Below are 26,681 nucleotides of genomic sequence, written 5' to 3' on the forward strand. Positions count from 1 at the left end.
GGGGGGGGGGGTCTTTAATATTTTTAAATGTTGGTTGGACTTTGGGTAGCTTAAAGTTGAAAGAATTGAAAGAATATTAAATAATAGATCATAAAAAATAATATATCAAAATATAATACAACAATTTTAAATAACCACAGCAATAGAAATAACAAGAAAAATAGAAATGTTAAGAGATAATGCAATGCTTAAATAATTCAATAAAAATGTGAAATAGTTATACATTTTATTCACTAGGAAGGGCTTATGAATGAAATGCATGCCCTTATTTGGCAGGGTAAAATGCTTTTTGGGGTAAGTCCACTCTAAAATACTCATTTGTATTGAAGAGCAGAGCTTTGAACTCGATGACCTACTTCTTTATATTCGGATTTACAGTAAATTATTGTGAAATAATTTTCCTTGGAGGCTCTGTCTAACCAGGAAGAAAATTTAATATAAAAGTTGTAATTAAATAAAGCAAAAAATATTGTTTGATTTTTGCAAATATGTAAATTTAGGGCTTACAGTACTGTACAGTGATGAATGTTTTATAACTTACCATGATTTTAAGAAAAACTCACCTGACAGGGTTTTTTTTGTTTTTATGAAGAGCTATCTTCGAGGTACAATGAGTGAGCCCTTGCAGCATCCAAAAGCACAGACATGATAGAAATTAAAATTTTGATTCAAGAGTTTGTCTAATTTAATGTATAATCACCTGAATTAAAAAAAAAGTTTTATTCAATTAACTTAAAATGAGCCTTTTATATATATTTATAAATGTAAACTATTAATTACCCTTTTAAGACTTCACGTATTTTGGCCAGTGTTTCTCTTAAAAAAAATCTGATCATGCGCTACTACAGAACAACAAAAACCCATGTTATCAAGTTTGGAAATGACATATTTTAACCGTACTTTGAGATGAAACTTCATCGCAAACAGCTCGTTTCATCAGAACACTTGCATAACTTCTAGGAAGGGAAATTATTTAACACTTGTCATGCTTTTGTGGTTACACCATTTGACAATTTAATGGGCCTAATTCTTTAATTAGTTACAAATGGTAGAATTGCCATATGATATTCCTTGCTACCAACATAAAGACAAACTACACAGTTAAACAAACATTTAACACGTTGTTTTATCAAGTTTTGGATTTTTGATTTGGACATCATACAAACCCTTATTTGTCACGGCCCCTCCTCTTAAAGTTGTGTAACATGTTTGCTCGTTCAGTGTTTATCATAAATTGATACAGAACATTGATACATGCATTGCAGCCTGTGCTCAGGTGTTAAGTTATCGGTTCAGTTATCGATAACAGCAAAGAAAAAAAACAAAATGATTCAAGACCATCAGGTTTCTGATAATTCAAGAACGAATAGTTTTTGATTAACAGTTGCAAACCTCTTGACTTCCTGTCTCTCTCTGTTTCGTGTAAACCTGTGAAAGTTCAGATGAAGTGATCTTCTGATAATCTCACCCCCTTCACCTCTGATCAACTGAGCGCCTTGGAGTGCTTTTAAGTGCCTGATCATAACCGTGGGGCCTTCATCCTGGTAAACCAGACAAACATCGCAGGCTATAAAGAGGATCATCGCACAGCCACAGGAAATTGGATGAACGGTATGGAAAAAGGGAGCCAGCACGACATCTGGACCAGATTCATCTTTGCTTTGTCTCCAGAACCGAGGAATAAAAGTTTGGTGTGGAGCTTCTACGAGGCCTGGGTGACTGAAGAGATGAGTGTGGTTAAATATCGTCCAGAAACTACTACAAGTGAACTAATCAGATGGAATTACTTCCATCCGTGTTTCAGATCAAGAACTGGAAGCAACACAGAGGAGTATCAGGTGTTTTTGGTGCTGGCTTTTCCAAGTTTATCGTAACAAAGGAAACAAAAAGGCTATAACCAGCAGGTCTGCGAGCTCTTAAAGATATGATGCTGCCTGACTGCTCCGAGCTTTGTGGACAGGAAAATGCTCCAGATCCTGCTCTAGATTTCACCAAGAGAGGAAATATGACCTCTTTTTCTCACTGATGTGCTGCCGCTGTTTAGACCAGCTGGGGAGTCCCTAGAGGCCCAGAAGTTACAAATGCATGGACTAGTTTTTCTGCATCATTTTGAGACAGTTTAAAATCCTCCTGTCTTTGGCATTTACTCCCAGAACGAAAGCCTGTGCTTCCACCGTGTAATGGATTCTAATAAGGAGGGATGGGCGGGTAAATGAGGAAGAGGAATGTCAATAATTCAGTCTGTTGATAACAAAAGAAACTTCTCTCCAACTACTTAATTACTTCGTCTGGCGGTGGCTGCAGCTCAGCATAGTTTGGATAAAGATCCCCGACAAACTGACGCACAAGGCGGACAAATGTAAGAGAAGCAGAAAGAAAACAGAACAAACTCAGTGAACCAAGAATATGTTTGGCAGAGTTAAAACCTGATCACTGTGAGGAGACTTTTCCCTAACGCTGACATGTCGCTGTCTTTTCCTCCATGTTTACAGAGCAGATAAACTTCCAGGACAAACAGCTGAGTTTTCTCCAGCAGAGGTGTGAGAGTGGCGCTAACGGGGGAGATGGAGAAGAGGTGACAAGTGTGTGTTTGGTCGGAGGGGGGATTATGGCATGACAGGGTGACTCAGGAGGAGGAGGACGGTGCGTGTGTGTTGGTGACAGTTGGTGTGTAATGCGGTGGGGGTGGGGACCAGATGGAATGAGGTGTGGCGAATTTCTGGAGCTGGTGTTTTGGATTTTATACACGAAGGCCCCCAAGAAAAATGGATCATACCACCTTGGAGTGAGAAAAAAAAGAGCGAAAACCACAATTTTCTTTTCTTTTTTTCTTACCTCACAGTCGAAGTTTGACATGAACAGCCTGTGTGCTCAGGATTGAAGCTTTGTGTAGCAGGTGCTGCAGACTGAAGCTCTGTTTCTGATTATAAACCTACAGACTTCAGACGCTCACGTGCACACACACACACAGCTGATGCCAAAGCAGATAAGAAACACCAACATATGGTGACAGTTTCATCTCAAAGCCTTCCCATTATGGTGAGGAAACTTTAAACTTGTTTTTAATGTTGAAACTTCCAGATTTTTGTCCCTTTACTGTAAAATCTGAGTCCTGAGCTGAAGTTTCTTTCATGTTGCTCGTCTGTATTGTTCAGCAGAAGCAGCATGAGCTCATCTGTGTGTTTCCGTGTGTAGGCGTGTGTGTGCGTGTGTGTGTGCTTGATTTCTCATGTTACTGTTGTGTTTGTATTGTCTGAACTGGCAGGGGTCTGTGCAGCTCAGGGATCTTGCGGTTTCTGAGAGGACCCTGAGCTCCTTTTGCTTCATTATCCGGCTCTTCGTCTGATCTGCTCCCATCAGGGTTTCAGTCTTCCTCCGGGCGTCCTCACACCTGCATGAAAAGAGAGCGGAGCAGAGCCTAAGAGTTTGGTTTTGTTTTTATTGGTTATACAACAGTCTGCATCTGGGCTGTGGTGTGTGTCATCACCTCTCAGTGAAGTCTTTAAAGTGTAGCTTGTTGTGATGGCGGAGCAGCTTTGGGTCATCAGGAATGTGGGGGAGAGGGACCTGCAGCACCCTGAGGAGGCCCTGTGAGGGGGAGAAACTGTTACACGTCTGCTCAGGAATGTCTGTCACTGCCTCAAACTCTGACCCAGACATCTGACCCCGTTTACAGGGGATTAATATTACACAGGGATTTTCTTTTTGGACATTTTGTAGAGCACTATGATTATTCATCTTCAGCTGCAAGTGTCAGGGAGGCTGCCACTCCACAGCTCAACTGCGCCATCTGCTGGAGGTTGGAGTTAATACAAAGACAACTCAGCTCCATAATCTTACACTGAATTTCTACTAAAACCTCCTAAAATGGCACTGAAATGTACTGAATTGATAAAAAAAGAAGAAAACTTTTGAAAAGAAAAAACACTCCCCCCATAGCTTTCATCCAACAATGTATTAAATATGGCACCAAATTCTGTGTACACTTACATTTTCTACCAAAACCAAATCAAAGTGTATCTAGTAACATCTCATTTAACTACATCTAGACTGTGCATATGCTACCTGTATAAAGCTAAAGCTCCGCACTATTCGAAAAAACACAACAACTTCTATGGGGATTAAATAACACATTAAAGCTGGGGTGGCCAACCTGCGGCTCACAAGCTGCATGTGGCTCTTTGATCCATTCATTAAAAAATATATTGTTATGAGTAGTGGTGTGCTGTTCAATCTAAAATACTTATATACTGATGCCAACCTTGGAATCAGTATTGATCAATATTTGGGTGATGAGAGTGATACTTAAGTTTTAGTTTCTCTTCTCTTCTCTGCATGTGCTCTTCTCAATCGCTGATGTGCTCATAGCTCGATAGATAGATAGATAGATAGATAGATAGATAGATAGATAGATAGATAGATAGATAGATAGATAGATAGATAGATAGATAGATAGATAGATAGAACTTTGTCTCTTCTGCTGTAAAATCAGGAATTTGTCTTTGACACGGCTCCGTGTATGAATTTGAACACACTTACAAACGCAATAAATTTTGCTTTGGCGATTGGAAATGTATTAATTTTCATTTTATGTCATTTTGTTTATGTGTGAATTTGTAAGACCTCATGTGTGTGATGTAGGTTGGTAATTTTTGTGGCTCTTGGTCTCAGACTGGTTGGCCATCTGTGTATTAAAAAACACAAGATTTGCTCAAGTTATGAAATGGTGCTGAAAAGACAAAAGTGGTGCATAAAACTAGTTCAAAATGCACAACAATGAATATTTGGGGCTAAAAATATTGTTTGCTGATCAAAATAGTCTTCGAAATAAAATCCAGATCCTGATCTAGCCATAAAAAAAAAAACTGACATATTGTGCCCATAGCGCCCCCTAATGGAGAACATTTTCCTTGGTCAGAAGCACTTTGCTGATGTTTACAGCACATAACACTGCAGGAATCTGACCACTTGTCATCTGGTATTAAAATACACCTGAGGGACAGGTGAGGTTTGATTTCATCAGTCTGTGAGGATGACTCAAGGATGTTTGAGCACACTTAGTGACTAGAAATCTCTAAAAGAAAACATTAACAAATAGAGCATTCATTCGTTACTTTCACCATCTATAGGTACGTCAGTAAGAGCTGCTGAGCCTTGGTCATTTCCACAAAATCAAATGTGGAAATAAAGAAAGTTTGGGCATCAGGCCCATAGACTGTATCATAAATGGACATAGTCTCCCTGATGTCACCCATTTGTTTGTCAAACAGATTTTTGAAGCAAATTGGCTGGTGCAGCCATATTGGAAGTGGGGAGGGCTTCTTATCATCCTCTAAGCTGCCAAGTTACAAAAAAAATCAGCCCCTGTTAGTTATTCAAATGGGAGATGTTTTTGTTTCAGGCTGTTACTAAATTTATTTCTGCTGTGAAAACCTTAATATTTTTTGTTTGTTCAGTGTATGTGACTTCCGCTACTTTTTACGTTTTGATCCAGCCTCGAGTGGACACTCAAGAAACAGCAGGTTTAAGCTTTTCCACATTGTCCAGATTCCACATTCCCACAGATTCTACAGATGTAGAGGTTGTAAACAGACCAACCCCCTGGTGGACTAAAGTTGACACTGCAACTAAGGCTGTGAAGCATTTAGAGACATTAAAATGATTAGTTAGCCAAATAAATCACATAGATTTATCATTTATATGTTATCAGTTCAACTACAGATTGACTTACACAGTTTGCATCACCTAATTTGTAATCCTTTTCCACAGACTGAACAAAAAACAGAACGAGTCGATGCGCTGGGAGCTTGATTAGTTTTCAGGTCACAAATAGCAGCAAGTTGACCCAGACATCTCTCCCCTGCAGTGTTATTCTGCTCCCAACCTTTGAATCGATCTGTAGCTGGTCTTTGCACCAAACTCTTCAAAATTTATGCAAACACTTTGTTTCAGTATGTAGGTTGAATTCCAGCTTTTGTGCTTTCAGATTTAGTCGTGCATTTCCAAAATAGAAATTATTAGGAAGAAACAGGTCATAATAAAACAAGAAGAACAGGATCCTAGGAGGAAGAAAAAGTGCGTGACTGCTTCAATTATTTGGCATGTTCATGAACATTCTGCCCTGACCTTTGACCTTTGACAGCTCTGAAATGTTCAGACTCTGAACTGTTAAGAACATACGACAGGTGTGTCTTCTAGAATCATCTAATGCTGATGTTGGTTCACAGGTAAAGCTCTATGTCAAGATAAAATCTCGTTTGTGCTTCACAGACTCACACCCTGCTTGTCTGATTCACTTTAAGTTGATAAGCTGAGTCATGTGACTGTTCAGCACTATTTCCTTTGTGAGACCAGAGACTGAAAGAGATTTCCTGGTGATGTTACGTGATCAGACTTATTGTGATGAAGATAAAAATCTGTGCCAGGACTCTGAAAGTTATGAGGGGTATGTTCACTACAGAGTTACAACATCCTCTCACTGAGATCCTATCTTAGAGCAGCTCTGTTACCTTTGACTGAAGTGATCAGATTAATAGAAGCTAAACTGGTTCACAAACATCACACGACGCCAGACTGCGTTCAAGAACCACCCACCGTTCTCTGACAGTTTTTACCAACTGATTGACTCGACATATTTACTCTGGAAGAGAGAAGAGCTGTGACCTTCATCAGACATGAAGCTGCTGCTTACGCTGTGTTTCACCTGCGCTCTGCTGATCACAGGTAACTGACTCTATGTGACACTTCCTGAAAGTTAGACTTGTTTCAAACTTTAGTGAAGTTAAATGAAGCAGATTGAAGTCAGATGTTTCAAGTTTTCTCTCTTGAGCATCGTGTGTCAGCTGGCCGAGAGGACTGTTTATTTTTTCAGCTGAGTCGCTGAACTGCCACGTGTGTGCCAACCAAAACTGCTCCACTTCGACCTCAGTTGCATGTCCAGCCTTCTCAGTATGCAGCACGGTCACTTTGTGTAAGTTTTTTTAACATAACAATATCAGACGTAAGATTTTTCAAAGCCACTGTGTAATACACATCTGATTAAAACATTAAGACCAGTTAAAAAATTGCAAGAAATTTACATTTTGCAATGTCACATCTTAGAAAGGATGTAAGTAGAGCTTCAAAATGCAACAAAAGTTATTCAAACATAAATTTAAGTGTAAAGGTCTGTTAATCAGCTGATCAAAAACCCTGAAAATCCCTAAAATAGAAATAAAAGTTTGAAAAAAGGACTCCACCGTTCTTGATGTAGGAACATTGCTCCAAGTGCTGAAGATGTCTTCATGGAGGATCATCCACTGTCTGGACCTGATGTCCATTTCTATAAACTTCCATCCCCAAATGTTCTCGATGTGATTTAGATCAGGGGAATATCAGGATGATCCAAACAGTGAGGTTATTCCTCTGGAAGAAGTCCTTTGTCAGGCGGGCTTTGTGACCTGCAGCGTTCTCCTGTTGATAAACCCAGTCATTACCACACAGACCAGGGCCCTCAGTCATGAAGGAGGCCCCCTGCAACATCTCCACAGAGCCAGCCGCTGTTCGACGCCCCTGAACAACCTGAAGCTCCATTGGTCCATTGAAGGAAAGAGCCCCAGATCATGATGGCGTCCCCTCCACCCTGCCGCCATGAAAACATCTCTAGCGGGATCTCCTCCCCCATGTTAAGCATATCATAGTCTAAACTTTGCATAATTTATGCTAACACTTTGTGTCAGTATGTCAGTTCAATCCCTACTTTTGTGCTTTCAGATTTTGTAGTGCATTTCCAAAAAGTGTGTGTTACTCCAGAACTTTCCCAATGTCAAATTATACAAGAACAAAGGAAGCGTCGAAATTATAAGGAGGAAACAGGTCATAATAAAACAAGAACAGGATCCTAGGAGAAAAAAAATGTGTAACTGCTTTAATTATTTGGCATGTTTATAAACATTTGCAGTCCACAGAAAAGTTGTCACTGCCCTGACCTTTGACAGCTCTCTAAAATGTTCAGACTCTGACCTGTAAAGAACAAACGACTGGCATGATCTCCTCCATCACAATCGTCATGGTACAGTTTTTTCTCCCTCAAGATAAAACTTTGTTCCAACTCTTATCGTCACATGTTGGGCGCTCTCATAGTCCAAACTCTGGGAAATTTTGTGGCGTCAAAAGAGACGAGGCCTTTAGAGACGTTTTTTGTTCTTAAAGCTCCTCTCACTCAGATGCCGTCTGATGGTTATTGGGCTGCAGTCCACTCCAGTAACAGACTTAATTTGGGTTCAGGATCGTCCTGTGTCTTGACAGACAGCCAATCAGATCCTCTGGCGCAGCGCTGGTAAATTTTTTTGGGGTGTTCTACTTGACTTTTTTGTTCTATAACCTTCAGGATCTTTGAAGAAATTCAACATGAGTGTCGTATGGCGTCCAACCTCAGCAGTGATGGCACATTGTGAGAGGTCGGGCTCGTGTCGCTCAACAATCCAACCACGTTCAAAGAGAGAAAGCTTTTTTCATTTGCCATCAGGAGGTCATAACAGAGCAAATACCTGACAGAAAATTACATTGAGTCCACATTTTTGTGCAGATTTTGGCATTTAAAGGATGTGGTCTTAAATTTTTTACTTTTAAAATTTCTTGCCCAAACTTTATTTTGTTTCAGTCCAATTTCTTCTTTTGGCATTTTGAAACTCTGCTTTCAACTTTTTTAAGATCAAACAGTGCAAAATGTTAATCTTCGCAATGTTTCAACTGGTCTTGAAACATTGATGAGTTGTGTGTATGGGTGTAGTCTGTGATGTCACTCACCTGTTTCTGATGTTGAGTTTTGAACACTGCCTTACTTGTCAGTGAGGAGGTCTGGCACATCCACGACTGTGACAGTGAATAAAAACTGCTCCACTCTGCCCTCCTGCCCCTCTTTACTCGGCTCTGAAACTGAGTGGTCTGTGAACCAAGGGTTTGCCAGAGAAGCTCGCCGTCAGCTCTGCTGCATAACAAACGACTGCAACATGCGGACACTGGCCGGTAAGATCCATTACCCTCATCATCAGACTCATCATGTGGCTCATGTTGTCTGACATCCGTTATGTCTCCAGTTCCTAACAGCGTGATAAATGGGAGGCAGTGTCCCGGGTGTGCAAGCTCTGCTGAGAGCCTGAACGGGTCCTGCAACGCTACGGTGTCCTGTGAGGGAGTGGAGGACCGCTGCTTCAACAGCACCAGTAAATTCAGCTCTGCAGTGACTCAGATTTCTTAGACATTTATATTACCCTTACCCATTTTTTGAAAACTGAATAAAAACTGATTGAGTATCTGAATGTTTCCCTCCTTCCTCTGCAGCACTGAACTCCACACAGCTAATGATTCGGGGCTGTATCTCCAACAACCTCTGTGTGCTCCAGGCCATCTTTGGGGATCTGCTCAGTGGAAGTATTGACATCACCTGTGGAGCTCCCTGCAGCTACAGGATGAGCACCCTGCTGCTGACCTTTGCTGTTGCAGCCCATAAAGTCCTGCTTTAGATTATATTTACATACACATTAAAACCAATGAATCCACACTGAGCTCTTTGTTAGCATGCATCGTTACAGTCATTACACAAATGCTTCAGAGATTTTTCTTGGAAGAAATATGCAGAGAATATTAAAAACAGTGGTAATGAATTAAGAAATAAAATTAGTATGTGTTGAATATGTGATGAAATGTGTTTAATTTTGTCATTTATGGGTCAGAAATAATTAAATTAAGGGTTTTATTAGAGTTAGTTATGCAGTTTGAAATCAGGACTAAATGTAGGCCAGTGGAGCCAACGTGACTCATGTCTGAGAAGTCGGCACAGTTTGTAGCAGCACAGGGAAATAACACACACACACACACACACACACACACACACACACACACACACACACACACACACACACACACACACACATTCAAAACCACTGACACAGCAAATTAAAGCCACTGTGTGTGAGAGACAGAAAGAGTAAGTCCAGCGGGGACACGTTTGGCTCTGACACAGAAAATGGCATCGGTCCATGTTGGTCAAATTAATCCCGGATAAACAAGTTACTTTGTGCCTTTTTTTTTTTCTTTTTGTCAGATGCTTAAAATTGTCAAACTGAATTTATTTATTCTTCCTTATCTATATGTCTGTGATGCACACTTTTTAAAGCAGCAGCAAACTGGAGCTGAGAAATTAGGTCTTTGCAGGAGTAAAAAAAAAAAGCTATCCTGCAGTACCTCAAATGTCCACTAGAGGCTGTATCAAAAATGAGTAAATAGTTATATCATTAATCCTCCTTTAGGACACTTTAAAAAAAATCAGACTTTCCATCAGAATGAAGCATATTTACAAAATATTTCAGATACTTTTTCAATCAAAATTACTTTTATTTTGGTATGAAGTCTTAAAGTTACAGATGACTTTGTGTGCTGATGTGTCAGCTCATTCACTATAGCTCAGTGCCTATTGATTATAGTTTGTTGTTTTTTTTCATGGCAAAATAGAAAAAAAAAAGTCAGCTGTTTCCTCTTAGAATTCCTAAGATATCTGAGTTTCAATTTAGTCAATTTATAAAATCTGATTGGTTCATTCATGTTAGCATAAAAAGCAGCTGTTGGTGGCTTGCTAGCTTGCTAAGAATACTGTCAAAACATAATGTGTACTTTTTTCTTTTAGGGTTTTTTATTTGCTGTCAGAATATTTAAAAACTCACTCTGGTCTGTATATGAGGAACAGCAATTAGGCCCAATTTTTTAAAGTGAGATCCCAAAAAGGGGCGGAGTCTCTGACCTGTGCGGGGTACTATGAAAATGTTTGAATTGATTTTGTTACATGGTTGAACTGAAATCCATGTCTTTACTTTGACCTTTCAGTTTTTTTATATAATGTTTTCATTCAACACTTGTTTCACTGTGATCAGCGCCCCCTGCAGGCCTGGAGTACTTTCACTTTGAATGTATTTGCATTGAGGTTGTTTTGACTGAATATTATGTATATCATATAATATATGATTACAAGCCTCCTTAAGCACTTTTTTTTTAAATTTCCCAGATGTTTATTATTTTCATTTTTAAATATTTTTTTGTGTTTTTGATTTTGCATTACATTCCTCCCTTAGTGAAACATGTTGGAGTGGTGCAGGACGTTTTCTGCTGCAGCCACCTTCCAGAGTGTAAGGGGTTAAAAATTATCTTCTTTATTATCAATGCAAAATGTGTTGAAAAGATAGATGCTGACTTTCATCTGGAACAGATAAAAGTCATTCTTAGTCTCTTGATCATTTAAGTTTCTTGTGTGAGTGATAACAGAACACTGAGCTGATCTTCCTCCCCTGACAGTCTTCCTCACCTCCCTCACCCTCCCCTCCTCCCTATGTACTTAAATGGGGGAGGGGGGAGGTACACACACGGCAGCATCCTCTGCTGATGTCAGACTCCAGTCATGTCGACCCTCCTCAGCACCATCATCTTCTTGGCTTCTCTGCACAGACGTAAGTAAACCAGCTGAAAAGCTTTCATGCTCTTACTCTCCTCTCTGTGTTTGCTGCCGGTTCATGTCCGCTTTCCTCTGCTGTCCTCTGAAACCCCGTTCACCGGTTAAAAACGGGGTTTCAGCCTTCCCAAGCAGGTCAGGCTGGATGTTTTGGTTGCGCAGCGGTGAATGCAGGCTCAGTTTTCAGGCTCTGCTCTGACGCTGTGATGATCTCTGTAAAGATAGCAGAGGAAAAGCACCGTTATGTGCCTCACTCACTCACAGAGAGCATGTGAAAGACGAGGAAATGTCACCATGCTCCTTCAGGATGATGAAAAACTCCGAGGCTCCAGCACCAGCCTGAACCTCAATGCGGTGCATACCAAATAAATGTATTTTCACTGAGGAGGCGTTAATCTGTCGCTTAGTGTAAAATAACACAGAGAATTAGCTCGTTTTCATTGAACAGAGACGCGTTTAGAGCCAACAAAGACACGGGTGCACGTGTTGCGTTCAGGTGTCGTCGGTTTCCTTGAAGCTGTCATCATTTGTCATGTAAATAAACCGTCTGGCACTGACAGCAGTAGGACACTGTTGTGTTTTCAACCTGTAAACAGCGTTTTACCGGATAAACGCCACGTTGTGCTTCACGGAACATGTTGTATTGTCTTGATGTTACAGCTCCCTTTATGCACCAGTGGCTCCAAGCACATCCTGTTTTTCTTCAGTTAGATTCCTCTTAACTTTATTTATGAGTGTTTGAATTAGCTGTAAATGTAAATTATGTAAGCAGAAGTGTAAAAGTGACAGTATGGTGTCTCTTTGCTTGCTTGAACAAGTCACCAAACCTCAAGTGTTGAGTCTGGGTCTGATTAGTATTGTTATTTATTCTAAAGACGAGCTCTTTGACTCTAAACGAGGCTGTCTGAACCTGGAATTACTGTCTTGAACCTTATGAGTGAGCAACGACACATCTCACACGTGTTAGCATTAGATACTGGAAGATCTTGTCGATGTGTTTGGAGACTTAAATTATCACCTCGCTCATCGATTCTGCTTCACTGAGAAAACTGAAAGTGTCTAAAAAATCCCTGCAACCACCCGTAAAAAAATTCAGAATTCAAACCAAGCAAACATTATTTTCCATTAGCTAAAAGCTCTGTAACAGTAACCATGCAAGTAGTTTATCCATCTTTTTGTTCCCTGGGTTTTATTTTGTAAATGACGTCTGTTTAGTTTGAGTTTGTCCCCATCCTCTTCTTGATGATTCTTTTTAGTATTTGGACTTCATTTTTGGGGAGCTGTTGTGCCATCCATTATCGTTATTCATTAGTTTACCCACAGAAACATATATTTAGCTACATCTCTAAAAAAAAAAATTTTATTCTCAAATTGTTGCTTTTGAATTCTGAAATTGTGCAAAATATGACATACGTATGGTGGCTTGTAGGTGCCAGATGATTTGCAAAAGCAACAACACAATGTAATACAGCCTCAACAGAAGTTAGCTGAGGTCAACTTTGGAGGTTTTCTAAAGGTTTAGGTTGTCTCATCGGCTTTGATTAATTTAGCTCTACAGGACTCTCTCTTTGTGATTCTTTCGTGGTACTGTCTATGATATTTACCAGTAATGTGTCTTATTATATTTAGCTTAAAGAATAAGTCATGCCATAACAATAGCAGTATAGCTATATTTATTATAAGTGAAGTTAAAACAAGAAAACAATGTTTTAATTACTTTCACAACTTGTCTGTGTCCAATTCGATAACCATCTCTTAACTTTGGTTGAGATGTGACTTTTCCAAATCATCTGACACCTACCAGCCACCATACATTTGGCCATTAGGTCCAGTTAAAGCCCTTGTAAGGGACTTTTTAAACTATGTTGTTTGAAGTGACCCTGGTCACCTAAAGATGATGGCAGTAGTTTTAGCGTTTTCTGTGGGTTTTAAGAAGAAATAGTTTTCATCAACAGCAGACTCAACCTTCATGCTTTTTTTGTGGATTAAAGAGAACATCGTTGTTTGAGCCTGAGTCACATCCAGTCAAAAACTCCTCACAGATTCAAGCTTGAGTTCTTCTGAACCTGGATCAGCCGACCGCCCTCAAAGATGTGAGAAGCTTAGGTACAAACTTTAGCATCAATCTCTGATGCTTTTTGCTTGTGCAGACGTTTCTATCAGATTGCTTTTTGTCTCAGAAGTTGAAATTCAGCACCTCAGCTTTCAGCTTTCCTTCATGATATATAACCTGCAGACTTTTCAGTTTCCTCTTTTCCATCCGCTCGTCTTGGATTTCAAGCTGCAGATTGACTTATCACATCCCCATACCTGTCGTTCCTCCTCACTCGTTCTTTCTCGTCCATGTGAGGACTAAAATGAGCTGGAGGTGGGTGGTGGGCTCAGCCGCTCTCTGATAAGGCCGCTGGATGGAGTCCAATGAGGTGAAGAGTATCAGAGAGTTTTGTGGTGCATGTGTTGGGATGCAGCAGCAGCAGCAGCGGCAGAGATGTGTGCTGCAGGAGGTGGAGGGAGATGAAGGGGTTTGGAGAGCACGTTTTAAGGTGGTATTTGAGTGGGAGGAGAGGATGACCTACTGCACAACAGAGAGAGTAGCTAAGTGTTAACAACAAACAGAGAAAGTCAAATAAGGACATGTGATTGTGCTGACATTCTCAACATAATGTAGGTTAGTTTAGGTTCACGGTTTATGTTGTTTACTGCACTATAAATGTTTTTTACACAATTACATCGGTCAAATGACTGATGTTACTTTGAACAGTTACATAAAGTCTACATAAAGTCAACGATCTAAAGCTGGTCAGCTTTCAGAAGACAGAAAAGGTCTCATAAGCTTAATGAAGGTTATTATAGTTCAGCTTTCGTCATAGTGCATGTGCAGATGTGTATGTTCCATGTTGAAAAGGTCACACAACCTAACTACTAATTTTCTTCACCCCTTTCACTTCTTCCCCTCTTTCATCTTTTCTCTACATGTCATGATGTGCTCGTCTAGTTATTTCAATTCCATCACTCATCTCTGCCTCTTTGAGACTCCCTTTGTCTCTCAGCTTTGCACACACACACACACACACACACACGCACACACACACACACACACACACACACACACACACACACACACACACACACACACACACATACACACACACACACACACACACACACACAGACACACACGCTGCATTAGCCCTCAGCTGTGCTTACATACCAGCACATATCCTCAAGGACTCTTTCTTCTTCTTCTTCTTCTTCTTCTTCTTCTTCTTCTTCTTCTTCTTCTTCTGTCTCTTTTCTTGTCCTCGCCCGGCTTTAATGAGGATTTTACTTTTTCTTTATGTTTGCAGCGTTTTTTATCATCAAGGTCAGAAACTTCTTAGTTTCAGTCTCTTTTTTATTAATTAATGATGTTGATGCAGCAAATATCAGTCGAATAGCAGTCTTTCTAAAGGTTTCAGGTCCTTCAGAGTTTCTCACTCCATCCAGGCTTTCACATAATTTGGTGGCAACTGCACTAATGTGTGGGCGTCTGAGGGTTTATAGTAAGAGCACCGTCTGCACAGAGGAATAATGTGTTCTCCGTTTGATTTGCTGAGTTCATGTGAGGTCTTGGATTTTATAATTTGTGCCTAAAACAGGTTGATTTAAGGGTTTTGGATCAGCATTATGTGAAAAATATTCATGTCAGGGCGGTGATAAAGGATAATTTAAGGATGAGCTTCACATCTGCACAGAAACTGCACTTTTCATTGTGAATCTTTTTCCATCTTGAATTCTCTAAAACAGACTGTATCCAAATACCGTTGCACCTATATTCTAAGCTTTACGCTAACTTCCAAGGTTAAATGGTAATTATATGTTTGCTGCATTCTTCTTTATTCGACTCTTCTCCAGAGTCTCTTTGTCTAAACTCTGAATATTCAAATAGAATAAATTATTCCAAGTTTCATCGCTGCAAACTCTGATGATGATGATGATGAGCCAGTCCACCGGGCTTCATGTTTGACCGCAGGGGATTGTGGGTAACGCAGACCGTTAGTCCATTAATAAATGAAACAACCATGTGATGAAGACATATGGCCCTGCTCTGATCTGCCCTCGGCTGGCTCCACGTGTGTGTGTGTGTGTGTGTGTGTGTGTGTGTGTGTGTGTGTGTGTGTGTGTGTGTGTGTGTGTGTGTGTGTGTGCTCCTCCAAAAAAAAGTCAATCGAGCTGAGTGAATTGAGTAGAAAATTGAGGAATAGAGGACGAGGATGAGTGGGAGAAAGAGACAATAGACACAGGCAGTGTGTGGGTTGAATGTGTGTGTGAGTGTGTGTGTGTGTGTGTTCAGAGTCTGTGGGCTGGAAGAGTGGGAGTTTTCTGCAGAGAGATGCTTTGACCTCCCTGCAACTGCAGCTGCCTTTGGGCTTTACACACACACGCACACACACACACAAACACACACACACACACACACATAAAGGGTACATGGAGTACTCACATATCAGTGAAACAGAGAGGGAGAGTGAGTTGTTTGAGTTGAAATGATCCTGAAACGGCCTCAGAGCTCGAGTAAACCTTCTCTTTCCAAAATAAAAAAGTGGCATGCTCCTTTTCTGACAAACAGACTGAGCTGTGACCAAAACAAGGGGCTTAAAAACAAATAGTCTGTAATATCATCACGCAGAGACACAACGGCCTTGGCATCTAGTCCACAGACTGTATAAACAGATGGCTGACACAACAGCTGCCTGAAAGTGAAGCCAAAATAGGAAAGACTCCCCCTACTGGCTGGCTGCACTATAGGTCAGAAAGTTCACCTCCTTTATCAAATTGTCAGTGCAAAAGAATAGATTTTATTTTTATTTTTTTGGGTGAGCCTAGTGTGTGTTTTTGTTTGTCAAGGGGGCTTGATCCATTACTAGCCTCAATTTCTGGGATTTGTCAACACGTGTATATCAGTTGAGCATTTTTCTTCTTCACAGAACCATAAATCTTTAGAATTCTGTATTAAGTTTTTCTTATCTTTTCTTAGCTTAGCTTAGCTTAGCTTAACCAGCTCTTTAAGTGTAACTTGTGAAGAATAGAATAGAAATAGAATGCTAGAATGTGATATAAGTGTGTGTTGTGAGAGAACAGTCATGGATGTACGCAACAACAATCTGATGTTTGGTTAAGCTTCACTAAAAGTGATTGCATGTCTATTATGAGATTTATTCTGAAACAATGCAAGTCTGAGGGAACGCTTTGTCCTCGATGTGCTGCAGTCTCCAGTTCATTAAAACATCCCCACACACAACTCAGTGTAAGAACTGAACTATCACATCTGTCATTATCTGTCGACACGTGGGGTTTCTCTCATCTTCAGCATCTGTTAAGATTTTAGAAATCTTTTTATGTGGGCTTAACATGAGATAAATCAGCAGAAACTTGCTGATTTATTGCTGTTGCTGTTTGTTGGTGGCTAACTTTTGCTTTAAATTTGCTGCTCAAACCCCAAAAACAGGAACAGGAACAGTCCCAGACGCATCCTCCTGACTCTGACGTTACACAGATGTTGACTCAAGGCTCTTTGAACAGCTGTGCTCTAAGTTCAAAGGAAGAAACAGTTCAACTGACGTGGTTCTTATATCACTCTTGAAGCTACAGTTTATTCTTCTAGCTTCAGCTGGGCTTCCTCAATCTCTCACTCTTTTTTATCTGCATAGAAACTGAAGCATGCACATCAGCCGATGATGCTTCTTTTGTCTTTTTTGTTATTCTGCATGTTAAACACAGAGCCAACTTGCTGTCTCCACTGAATCCAAATTAATAATGAAAAACAGAATGTTGTCCTCTTTTTGAGTGCAATGTTTTAAGCAACAACATTAACCTCACTCCTCTTTCTCTTCTATTTTTTTACTGGCTGGCTGCTCAGAGCCAAAACTGCCACCAGTGAGTTTGAGCAAGCTAACGGCTAGCTGCAGCTGGAGGCTGAATGCACGGTGTAAGCAGGGCTAAACTCAAAAGCACAAACATGCTGAGTGTGACTGCATTTTAAAGATCATGCATGCATGTTCACATAGTGAGGGTGATGAAATAATAATTCATCGAGCAGCTTTAGCCGTCTGTGCGCCTGCAGATGTGTGCAGCTGTCTGCGGATATAAAGGAAGAGTTATGGCCGGTGTAAGATGTTCATGTATGAAATGTTAATGTGCTGCAGAGCTGCTCTGATCTCCTGCAGCTCGGCAGCTGAATAATGTTACACTTGCGGCTGAATGTATTTTTTATTTTACACAGTCTGACATCTTTTTTCTCTCATAAAAACTTGAGCTGCAGGATGAAAAATGATGTAAACATGGAGGTGGGAAAAAAATGTATTTCCTGGAATTTTTGCTGCGGCTGGTCCACGTCTCAGGACAGAACTGAAACAGATAATGATTGAAAATTGCGTTCAATTTCCTGAACTTTCAGATTTGCAGTGCTGTTTTTGCAGCCTGTGTTTCTGTATTTTTCTTATCAATCCCAACTTTTGCAGGCGTCATTTATGAAAGATGTTTTTGAAAGAAACTGTCAGCGAGAGTCATGGGCCAGTTCAGGGGACGATGTTCTTTTACAGCAGCAGATGGGAAACAACAAACCTTTGGCTGGCTGGCTCTGTTGGCTCCTGGCTGCAGAGTGAACACACACACACACACACACACACACACACACACACACACACACACACACACACACACACACACACACACTCTCAGACTGTCACCTCTGCCAAAGCATGGGGCTCAAAAGATTTATGTCCATTAGTGCCCCTGCTGTGCGAGGTGGAGGTGCAAAGTGACTCAGACCAAGCAAACGTTGAGCGTGTTTACTCAGGTGTCAGTCTCAGGTTTGAAATCCATTACTGTAATAATGTTCTACTTTATATGTGTTTAACCATTGAAAGTGTGCAATTCTGTAAGATTTTAACCCAAACAAGCAGCAACTTCTGGTCTGCAAACACAAGGACGATACAAAAAAACTGCAGTTCCTCGAGTGTCCACTTGAGGCTGTTTGAACGAAAGTAATCACTCCTCTTTCTCCCTCTGCCCTGCAGCTAACTGATGATGGATCTGTTTCGCCGAGGAGAGCTGGGGCTGCTGGGAGGAGGAGAAGGGCTGAGAGACGATGTCGGCGTATCCGGGATCAGCTGGACAACCAATCGGCTGCCGGACGACATGTACCCGGCATCAGGATTGGCTCTGGCCGCCGCCTATCACGACATCAAAACCAGGCTGGCCAGTCTGGAGCGGGAAAACAGCAGCATCAAGAGGAAGCTCAAACACTACGAGGTCAAGGTGGAGAGCAACACACACACACAATTGCAAACACACACATTCACACACACAAATGTAACACAACATAAAGTTTAAGTGTGAACGCTTCATTTTCCAGGAAGTGACTCTCCTCTTTTCTCTTCTGTAGTTTCCTATGATGAGTGATTTTGGGGAGGAGAGGATACTGTGCTGTTCCTGTGAGCCAATCATCAAGGATACCAGCATCATCCAATCAGAGACCACCAACCTGCAACAGAGGGTCAACTCCCTTACTCAGGAGGTAGAAATAAAACTAGAAAAGCACTCAGAGAGCTCAGACCTCCACCAAGCATATTGTGATTGTCACCAACACTTTAGTCCTACTTTAATGTTATACTCCCTTTCAGCAGACTGTCTGCTACAATTTGGTGTTAGTTGCCGGTTTGTACAATAATTTGTTTCCTGATAGTGTTGAAAATTATGATGACCCAGTACGTATTTCATATTCCAGATCTTAGTATCCAGAATATTGCCAGGATCTGGATCGTACTTTAACATCTGTCAGAAATTATGGTGACCTTGTCTTGTATTGTTTTGCAAAGCAAGCTGACCATTTTTCATGGAGTTATATTCACATATAATGGAAACAGCCCTATCTCACAATGATAAAGAATCCTTTAAAAAAGTCCTGGATCCAGACAGTGATCTGGATCACCTCCAAAATTTAATCACTTCTTCCTGATCCCATTTCGAGCATTTCCTGAAAATTTCATCAAGATCTGTTTGTTAGTTTTTGAGTTAAACAAACAAACAAACTCTCCTAAAAACATAACCTCCTTGGCCGAGGTAAATATGATTTACACCAAAGTTTGATCAGAAGTCTGGAAAGGCAGGTCAGGGTTGAATCAAGTGAAAATTAAAAAAGGAGTAAAAGTCTCTCCTTCCTCTGTTTCTCTGTCTCAGCTCCAGAAGAGTAAGGAGAGGGAGGAGAGGCTGGAGGAAGTCATTCAGGCGTACGAGAAGATTCACTTGGAGAAGAGCAACATCCAGAGAGACCTCGATAAGATGGTGACAACTTACACACACCCACACAGACCGACCATTGTTTATGTTTATGCTACAGTTTGGGTCTCACATGTGTTGGTGTGTGTGTGTGTGTGTGTGTGTGTGTGTGTGTGTGTGTGCGTGCTAGACAACTCTTGCAGAGCAGCATGTGGAGCAGATCCGTAGTCTGGAGTCGGCTCTCAGACAGAGGGAAACGTCGCTCCAGAAACTGAGCGCTCAGCTGCACAGCAAAGACTTACAGCAGGCTCAGAAACTCATCGGTCTGGTCGTACCCAGAGGTGAGTTTAACCAGAACCACCTTCTTGATCCATCATCATGAGAGTTTTTGCTTATTGTCTGTCTGGTTTCGTCAGAGGGTCGAGGGCCGACGCTGCAGAGCTCTCGCAGCCTGGACGCTCTGTCTGACCTGAAGCTGCAGCGCCTGGAGGCGGAGCTGGAGGGGGCCCGGCACGAGGCGGACGGAGCGTGTAAGAGGGAGAAGGAGCTGAGGGCGGAGCTTCAGAGGCTGCAACAGGAAGTGGCTCAGCTACGAGAAGCACAGAGACAGGTACATGTCCTCTTTAGTCTTATTTCGACCTCGATGTGCTCGAGCACTAACACCTCCTGTGTGTGTCAGTCTCAGGAGTCCCACTGTGAGCACTGTGATGTGGAGTGGATAAAGAAAGCAGGCGACGAACAGTGAGTCATTTTTCAAACTGGAGTTATCTCAGAATGAATGTTTGGTTCTTATTTGTTGATGTTTGATGTATTTACCTGCAGGGTGAATTTAGCGTTAGCCTACACCGAGCTGACGGAGGAGCTGGGTCGCATCAGAAATCTGTCTGTGAAACAGAGTGACCTCCTGCGACACGTCTCACAGGAGCAGGGTGAGTCACATGACTGGATACTACGGAGTCAACAGAGGGTCATATTTATATTTTACAAAACCTCTCACCATTCTTCTTCTCTTTCTGTTTTGACAGTTTCTCGCCCTCCTCCTGCACCCCAGCGTCTCTCCCCAACCTCCCCCCAGCGCCCCTCACTCTCTCCTGACAGGCTCCTCCCCACACCCTCTCCTCCTCTGTCTCCAAATGATGGCCCCGCCTCCTACTCTCATCAGCCAACCAGCAGCCGCCTACGAGCAAAGTTCCAGGGACGCCGGAGTTACTCAGAGGTAAGGAGGGATTGTTGACCCTTTTAATGTGGGGTCAAATTGGGGTTGACTCACTCCTGGAGGCAGCCTCTAGTGGACGCATAAGGTACTGCAGGGATCGCAGCTTGAATTCTATCAACACTCTCTACTACTGAGACACTTTTGTCCAGAGTAAGAATTTTTTTATTAGTTTATTAAAGGGGCTGTGAGGAGATTGAAAGTGATCATGAAAAAGTTTCCCTTCTAGATATTTACCTGATCGTAATCCACACTTTCAAATGAGATTATCAGCACCAATATTGCTGGTTAGAGGTTATTTTAAGCTACTTCTTAGCTTCCAGTTTGGGTCGACCAGGACCGGATTGATTTACCGCACGTCTTTGTTTCTATGACAACACCACACCAGCTGATGTAGTTTAGTGATGAGAAGAGATAAAGCACAGAGATCTGTGTTTTCTCTGCTAAAAACAATTTCTGTGATTAATTTTGTAGTGATGTTGGACACAGGAGCCTAACTGTCAGACAGAAAAAGGACAGAGGAGCAGAAGAAAGATAAACAGGAGAGAGATACAGCCCAAGCGAAAGGCTAATTAGCCTGGGCTGTATCACTCTATAACACAGGAGCTAAGCTGTTTGTGCTAATGTTCATTTCAACCCACAGTCAGCAGTTATTCTGCAGTGGTCTGTTCAAACTTGAGAGTCGATCAATAAAATGAAGAGTGAGGTTACGTTAGCTCTGATTGGTAGATGACTGGCAGGACATAGCTAAACAAGATTCACCAACGTTACACATTATAGACATGTCTTAGAGCACCGGGCTGCCAGTTGTGCTCAATTTAAACAGCTACTAAACTACTTACAAGATAACAGTGTTTACTTGTCGTTACATTAGCCCACAGATATATTGGAGCACCAAGCTAACATATAGCCGGCTACAACGTTCACTTGACGCCACGTTTCAAACTGTAGCGCTATGTAACTGTGCTGATAAATACCTTACCTCAGCGCGCGTTGTATTCAGTAAAAAGTTGACTTGAAGAAAGAAAATTTGTTTTGCTCTGATCTCTATTTCATTCCAAAACAAACACACGCCTCGCTAAAAGTAATTTAAGACAATGTGCGTGAGACCCCGGGCCAGAAGGTGGCGAGGGAGTGCAATTAAAACAGATCCTCCTCACAGCAGCTTTAACCATTCTGTATAATTTTTATTTTATTTTTTATTTCTCTTCAAACACTAAAATATCATTTGAGAAAAAGTATTTTAATATCACTGCATAAAGTTTACAGTGAACCTCTTTGACCTTCAGGTCTCTGACCCGTCAGCCATCCAGAGGCCCCAGGCTCGCCTCTTGAGGGACCCCGTCTCCACCCTGCCCAAACCCCGCTCCCTCCTCGGGGAGACCCAGGGTTACACCCAAACCAAACATCAGCTCCGGGCCTCCCTGGTGGGCCTGGTCAGACCTGCCTCGGCTCATGGGGGCGAGCTTGGAGGAGGAGGAGGAGTTGGGGTGGAGAGAGGAGGAGGAAGCAGTCTGAGCAGCAGTCCTCATCACTGCGCCCTGGACCTGAGCTTCCCTCTGAACGCTGAGGTGGGGAAACAAACAGAGCAGCTGATGTTTTGTTTTAAGTTTCCAAATGAACTCATTTTTCCTTTGTCTCCTTTCAGATTCATCACTTCCGCCACCATGACAACCCTCCTGAGCCCACCCCTCTGGTGACCCCCCCACAGTCCTCTGACGATGAGGAGGTGATGAAGATATAAATAGAGCGGCAGTCTTTCTGTGTCTGAGCTGACTGGCTCGTTAAGCTGACTGTGGTGTGTACACTTTCAGGATGTCTGTCCGTATCTTTCGCCGGCCGCCAGCCCACCCCGGACGCTCGGCGCCATCGGGATCGGCTCATCGTCGCCCAGGGAACAGCCTCTACACCCGCCTTTCCCGTCTCCTAGGAAACAGCCCCACCACCCCTCCTTCTCTGCCCCCGAGGGTCCTGCCACCCTCTCCTGCCATCTGCCTCCCTATATGAACACTGAGCATGCTCAGTCGTGGCCCTCCATCAACGTGAGTAGACGAAAGAACCACACAAAACAGAAACAGATCCCTTCAGTCTGCCAGATACGAAACAAACCAAAATAAATCAGATCTGATTGATTTAAAGCTCCAAATGGGAGGAGATCAATCTTTGTTTATTTGCAGCTCTGGACTTTGGAGTCTGTTTTTTCTCTGTGCTCTGACCCCAGTGTCCTCCTCTGTCTGCAGTTATGGATGGAGTCTGAAGAGAGCGCTGTTCGTAGTTGTCCCCTGTGTCAGCTCACCTTCCCAACTGGTTACCCTGACGACGCCCTCATCAAACACATTGACTCTCACCTGGAAAACAGCAAAATCTGACTGTTGATGGAGTGTTTCTCACCATTAATCCAGAAGGGGCTGGATGATCCCACAGACTTCTGGTACAGAAAGTAACGCCCTGTCTCCGCCGCTCCATCTCTCAGTATTTGGACATTAAGTCATGACTTTCAGACCAAGTATTTGTCCAGTTTGAAGGAGGCATAGACGTCATACCACCAGTTTATCATCAAATCATCTCTTGGACAGAAACACTCTGTAGTGACGTGTACATAAACCTCAGCGCTGGTGAAACAGCACATGAAGGAGAGACAGAAAGGACGAGACACAAACTGATGATGCTGGTCTGAGATCAGCTCTGCAGACAGAGAACAAATGATTTAACAAAAAAAATGCTGTGAGCTAATAAGATTTAGAGCTGAAAATCATGACATAAGTGTGAATATTGAAATGAAGAATCTGATAATAAGGATTATTTATCTTTTTTTATTTGACTTTCTGTTTGTAAAAGTTTGAGCTTCATAGAGTTCAGAGTTACTCTTTAATTTATCTTCTTCCTAAAAGAGTAAAACTGAGTCAGACTCATAGTACAACAAAAACTTTGTTTTTTGGCCCCAGATAGTAAAGTATTGTAGCAGAGTGAGATGAAATTATGAGTTCCCAAATAAGATAGAAAAGGTACAAATTAAAGGTACAGTGTGTTTTTTTTTGCCATTTTGCTTCTATGGTATCTCGGAATGGACAAAATAGTCACATGAATTGGATAAGGAAAAAAAGAGCAGTTTTCCATCCATCCATCCATTTCTTCTGCTTATCCGGGTCATGGAAAAGCTCCTCTGAGGGGATACCAAGGTGTTCCCAGGCCAGTTGAGAGATAAAATCTCTCCACCGTGTCCTGGGTCTAACCCGGGGTCTCCTCCCAGTTGGACATGCCCGGAACACCTCCCGAGGGAGGCGTCCAGGAGGCATCCTCACCAGATGCCCGAACCACCTCATCTGGCTCCTTTCAATGTGGAGTAGCAGTGGTTCTACTCCGAGCCTCTCCCGGATGTCCGAGCTCTGAACCCTATCCCTAAGGCTGAGCCCAGACACCCCGCAGAGAAAGCTCATTTCAGCCGCTTGTATCCACAGTCTTGTTCTTTCTGTCACTACCCACAGATCGTGGATGAGGGTTGGAACATAGATTGATCAATAAATTGAGAGCCTTGTATTCTGGCTCAGCTCTCTTCACCACAACAGACCAGTATAGTGCCCACATCATTGTCATCATTGCCGCCCCGACCCCTTTTGTCAATCTCTCGTTCCATTTTCCCCTCACTCGTGAACAAGACCGGAGATACTTGTACTCCTCCACTTGGGGCGAAGACTCTCCCCCAACCTGGAGTGGGCAGTCCACCCTTTTCCCACTGAGAACCATGGCCTCAGATTTAGAGGTGCTGATCTTCATCCCGACTAGAGTCGATGGCCTGTAGTTACGGGCTGTTCGGTCTCTGTATTTTCGGAGTGAGAGCTTGGTCCGTATCGCCAACAGTAAGTCAAACTCGTCCCCAGTCAGGGTTGGACTCCTCCAGGGCTGCCCTTTGTCACAGATTCTGTTCATTACTTGTATGGACAGGATTTCTAGGTGCAGTCAAGTGGTGGAGGGAGTCAGGTTAGAGGGTCTCAGTGCGGATGATATGGTCCTGTTAGCCTTATCGAACACTGACCTCCAGCTCACACTGGGGTGGTTTGCAGCCAAATGTGAAGCAGTTTTCATGTTCAAAGAAATTCCTACTTCTGTCGACAAATGGCGAATCATAAAAGGCAAAATTTACAGGAGCTTCTTGTCCTTAGAGGCCACCATAGCTTCAGTTTTTTTTTCTCATTTTTACACACTGTACCATTAGTTTAGAAAGTGTGCCATAGCTTATAACGATAGTATCATAGCTTTTAAAGATAACATCAGATAATTAGAGCTACTTAGCTATAACAGTTTCTACATATGATTCAGAGTGTGAAGTAGCTTGACATGTCCCTGAATCATGTTGTTAAACTTGATAAATTTAAAACCTGGAAGATTTAAAGTGTTCCTATTTATTTATGTGTTTATGTTTCTTTTTACGATATGCAGCTCTATCTTGAATAGAAGCAGAGGTCACAACCAGCTTCCTGATGCTGATTAAACTCAGCACTTCCATCAACAACTGAACAACATCCTGTTCTCACCTGACCTGATACTTTAAAAGAAATGCAAGAGAAGATTTGACTTGCAGCTGTTATTGTTAAAAGGATGAAAGCCAAACTATCACTTGATGAAGCAAAAAATTAAACAATATAACCACACTGAAGCAAAAAGTAATCCTCATTGTAACGACTGATTCCTGGAACAGCCGAGGAGTCTGAAGAGCTGTACCTGAACAAAGACTGAAAGTGAAGCTCGAGGCGCTCGGAGAAACTTTCTGACTCCTGACAGACTCAGCATCTGTGTGAATTCAACATCCTCTCTGTCCATCAGCTTCCAAAACAACAAGTTATCTTGAGTGCACAAAATATTAAATCATTCTGACAAAATAGTAATAATTATCATGTGAAGATAATTATCTTACACTCCTGATAACTTATTATTAAATGCACACAAGACTGTGCGTAAAGCTCACTCCTATAAAATAATTGTGTTGCTGCAGAAAATAACTTGTTGCTCCATTTTTTCAGAGAGTTAGTTGAATTAATCAAGTTTGCTCGTAATGAAACACTGACTTTCAGTGCAGATCTAGTGTAAATAGTAAAATGTAAATGTACAATATTACTCCAAACGAACCAATATATTGTACATAAAACTCAAATACACTAGGTTAGGGCTATAACATGAAAAATCACTTCAGGTTACTCTTCATTTCCTTAAAATGTTAAATAATTTACAATATGCTGCTCCAGAAAAACTGTCTGAAAGTGAAGAATATGTGTAAAAAATATATTTTTATTTCTCTTTTCTGCTATTTTTAGGGCTACACATGTTGCTTTGTAGCTGATTTTACTTTTACCAATGCCCACCAACAAGCTTTGTTTTCCTCACATGAAAGTAAGAGTCAGTTTATAGGAAAAATAAGACACATTTTACGGTTGATTTTTGTTGCTTCCATGATATTAACAATAAAACTGTTGCTTAAATAAATGCTGAAAAGAAAAATAACAAGTTGGAGACAGGCTATAAACAAGATATATATTCCTGAGCAGTATGGGATTTGCTAAACAGAAGGTTTTGGAAAGAAGCAAAAATACCTTTTTTTTGTTATGTGATGAAAAAATAAAAAAAAACCTTAAATATTTTCTGCTGTTAATGTTTTTCTGTATTCATGTAATTATTAACTTCACTGATAGCTATCTTCTCTTTAAAAAAAAAAAAAAAAAGAAAGAAAAAGAAAAA

At 41.6% G+C, this 26,681-nt stretch overlaps 2 protein-coding genes and 1 long non-coding RNA gene across 4 annotated transcripts in view; all 3 read left to right on the forward strand.

Moving 5' to 3' along the window:
* Positions 1 to 3,022, forward strand: part of LOC141810201 (uncharacterized) — a 37,201-nt gene extending 34,179 nt beyond the window's left edge. Inside the window, exon 6 of one of the 2 annotated variants that reach the window (XR_012600059.1) lies at positions 1,438 to 3,022. This is a non-coding gene — a long non-coding RNA (uncharacterized LOC141810201). The remainder of the gene's footprint in view (positions 1 to 1,437) is intronic. The other variant, XR_012600060.1, reaches the window with a different exon arrangement.
* A 3,357-nt stretch (positions 3,023 to 6,379) lies between these two features.
* LOC141810197 (uncharacterized) lies at positions 6,380 to 9,614 on the forward strand. Its single transcript, XM_074697577.1, has 5 exons — positions 6,380 to 6,723; positions 6,872 to 6,970; positions 8,830 to 9,006; positions 9,078 to 9,203; positions 9,322 to 9,614. The coding sequence occupies exons 1-5, from the start codon at positions 6,675 to 6,677 to the stop codon at positions 9,501 to 9,503; spliced, it is 633 nt and encodes a 210-aa protein (XP_074553678.1). The 5' UTR covers positions 6,380 to 6,674; the 3' UTR covers positions 9,504 to 9,614.
* A 1,719-nt stretch (positions 9,615 to 11,333) lies between these two features.
* LOC141810006 (TANK-binding kinase 1-binding protein 1-like) lies at positions 11,334 to 26,681 on the forward strand. The gene is made up of 12 exons (XM_074697300.1): positions 11,334 to 11,477; positions 18,538 to 18,772; positions 18,906 to 19,037; positions 19,700 to 19,804; positions 19,929 to 20,079; positions 20,155 to 20,348; positions 20,418 to 20,479; positions 20,561 to 20,954; positions 22,241 to 22,522; positions 22,600 to 22,680; positions 22,766 to 22,993; positions 23,192 to 26,681. The coding sequence occupies exons 2-12, from the start codon at positions 18,545 to 18,547 to the stop codon at positions 23,318 to 23,320; spliced, it is 1,986 nt and encodes a 661-aa protein (XP_074553401.1). The 5' UTR covers positions 11,334 to 11,477; positions 18,538 to 18,544; the 3' UTR covers positions 23,321 to 26,681.

This window comes from Halichoeres trimaculatus, unplaced genomic scaffold (assembly GCF_033239565.1).
Source record: "Halichoeres trimaculatus isolate MK-OKI-2021-1 unplaced genomic scaffold, fHalTri1.1 fHalTri1_scaffold_20, whole genome shotgun sequence".
Taxonomy (NCBI): domain Eukaryota; kingdom Metazoa; phylum Chordata; class Actinopteri; order Labriformes; family Labridae; genus Halichoeres; species Halichoeres trimaculatus.

What these genes read in the sequence shown, in the direction of transcription:
- LOC141810006 (XM_074697300.1), top strand. Translation starts at nt 18,545, where the DNA reads ATGATGGATCTGTTTCGCCGAGGAGAGCTGGGGCTGCTGGGAGGAGGA. An exon ending in CGGTCTGGTCGTACCCAGAG is followed by an intron (nt 20,080 to 20,154) that starts GTGAGTTTAACC and finishes TGGTTTCGTCAG; the next exon opens with AGGGTCGAGGGCCGACGCTG. An exon ending in GCTTCCCTCTGAACGCTGAG is followed by an intron (nt 22,523 to 22,599) that starts GTGGGGAAACAA and finishes GTCTCCTTTCAG; the next exon opens with ATTCATCACTTCCGCCACCA.
- LOC141810197 (XM_074697577.1), top strand. Translation starts at nt 6,675, where the DNA reads ATGAAGCTGCTGCTTACGCTGTGTTTCACCTGCGCTCTGCTGATCACA. An exon ending in CTGCGCTCTGCTGATCACAG is followed by an intron (nt 6,724 to 6,871) that starts GTAACTGACTCT and finishes TTATTTTTTCAG; the next exon opens with CTGAGTCGCTGAACTGCCAC. An exon ending in CAACATGCGGACACTGGCCG is followed by an intron (nt 9,007 to 9,077) that starts GTAAGATCCATT and finishes TTATGTCTCCAG; the next exon opens with TTCCTAACAGCGTGATAAAT.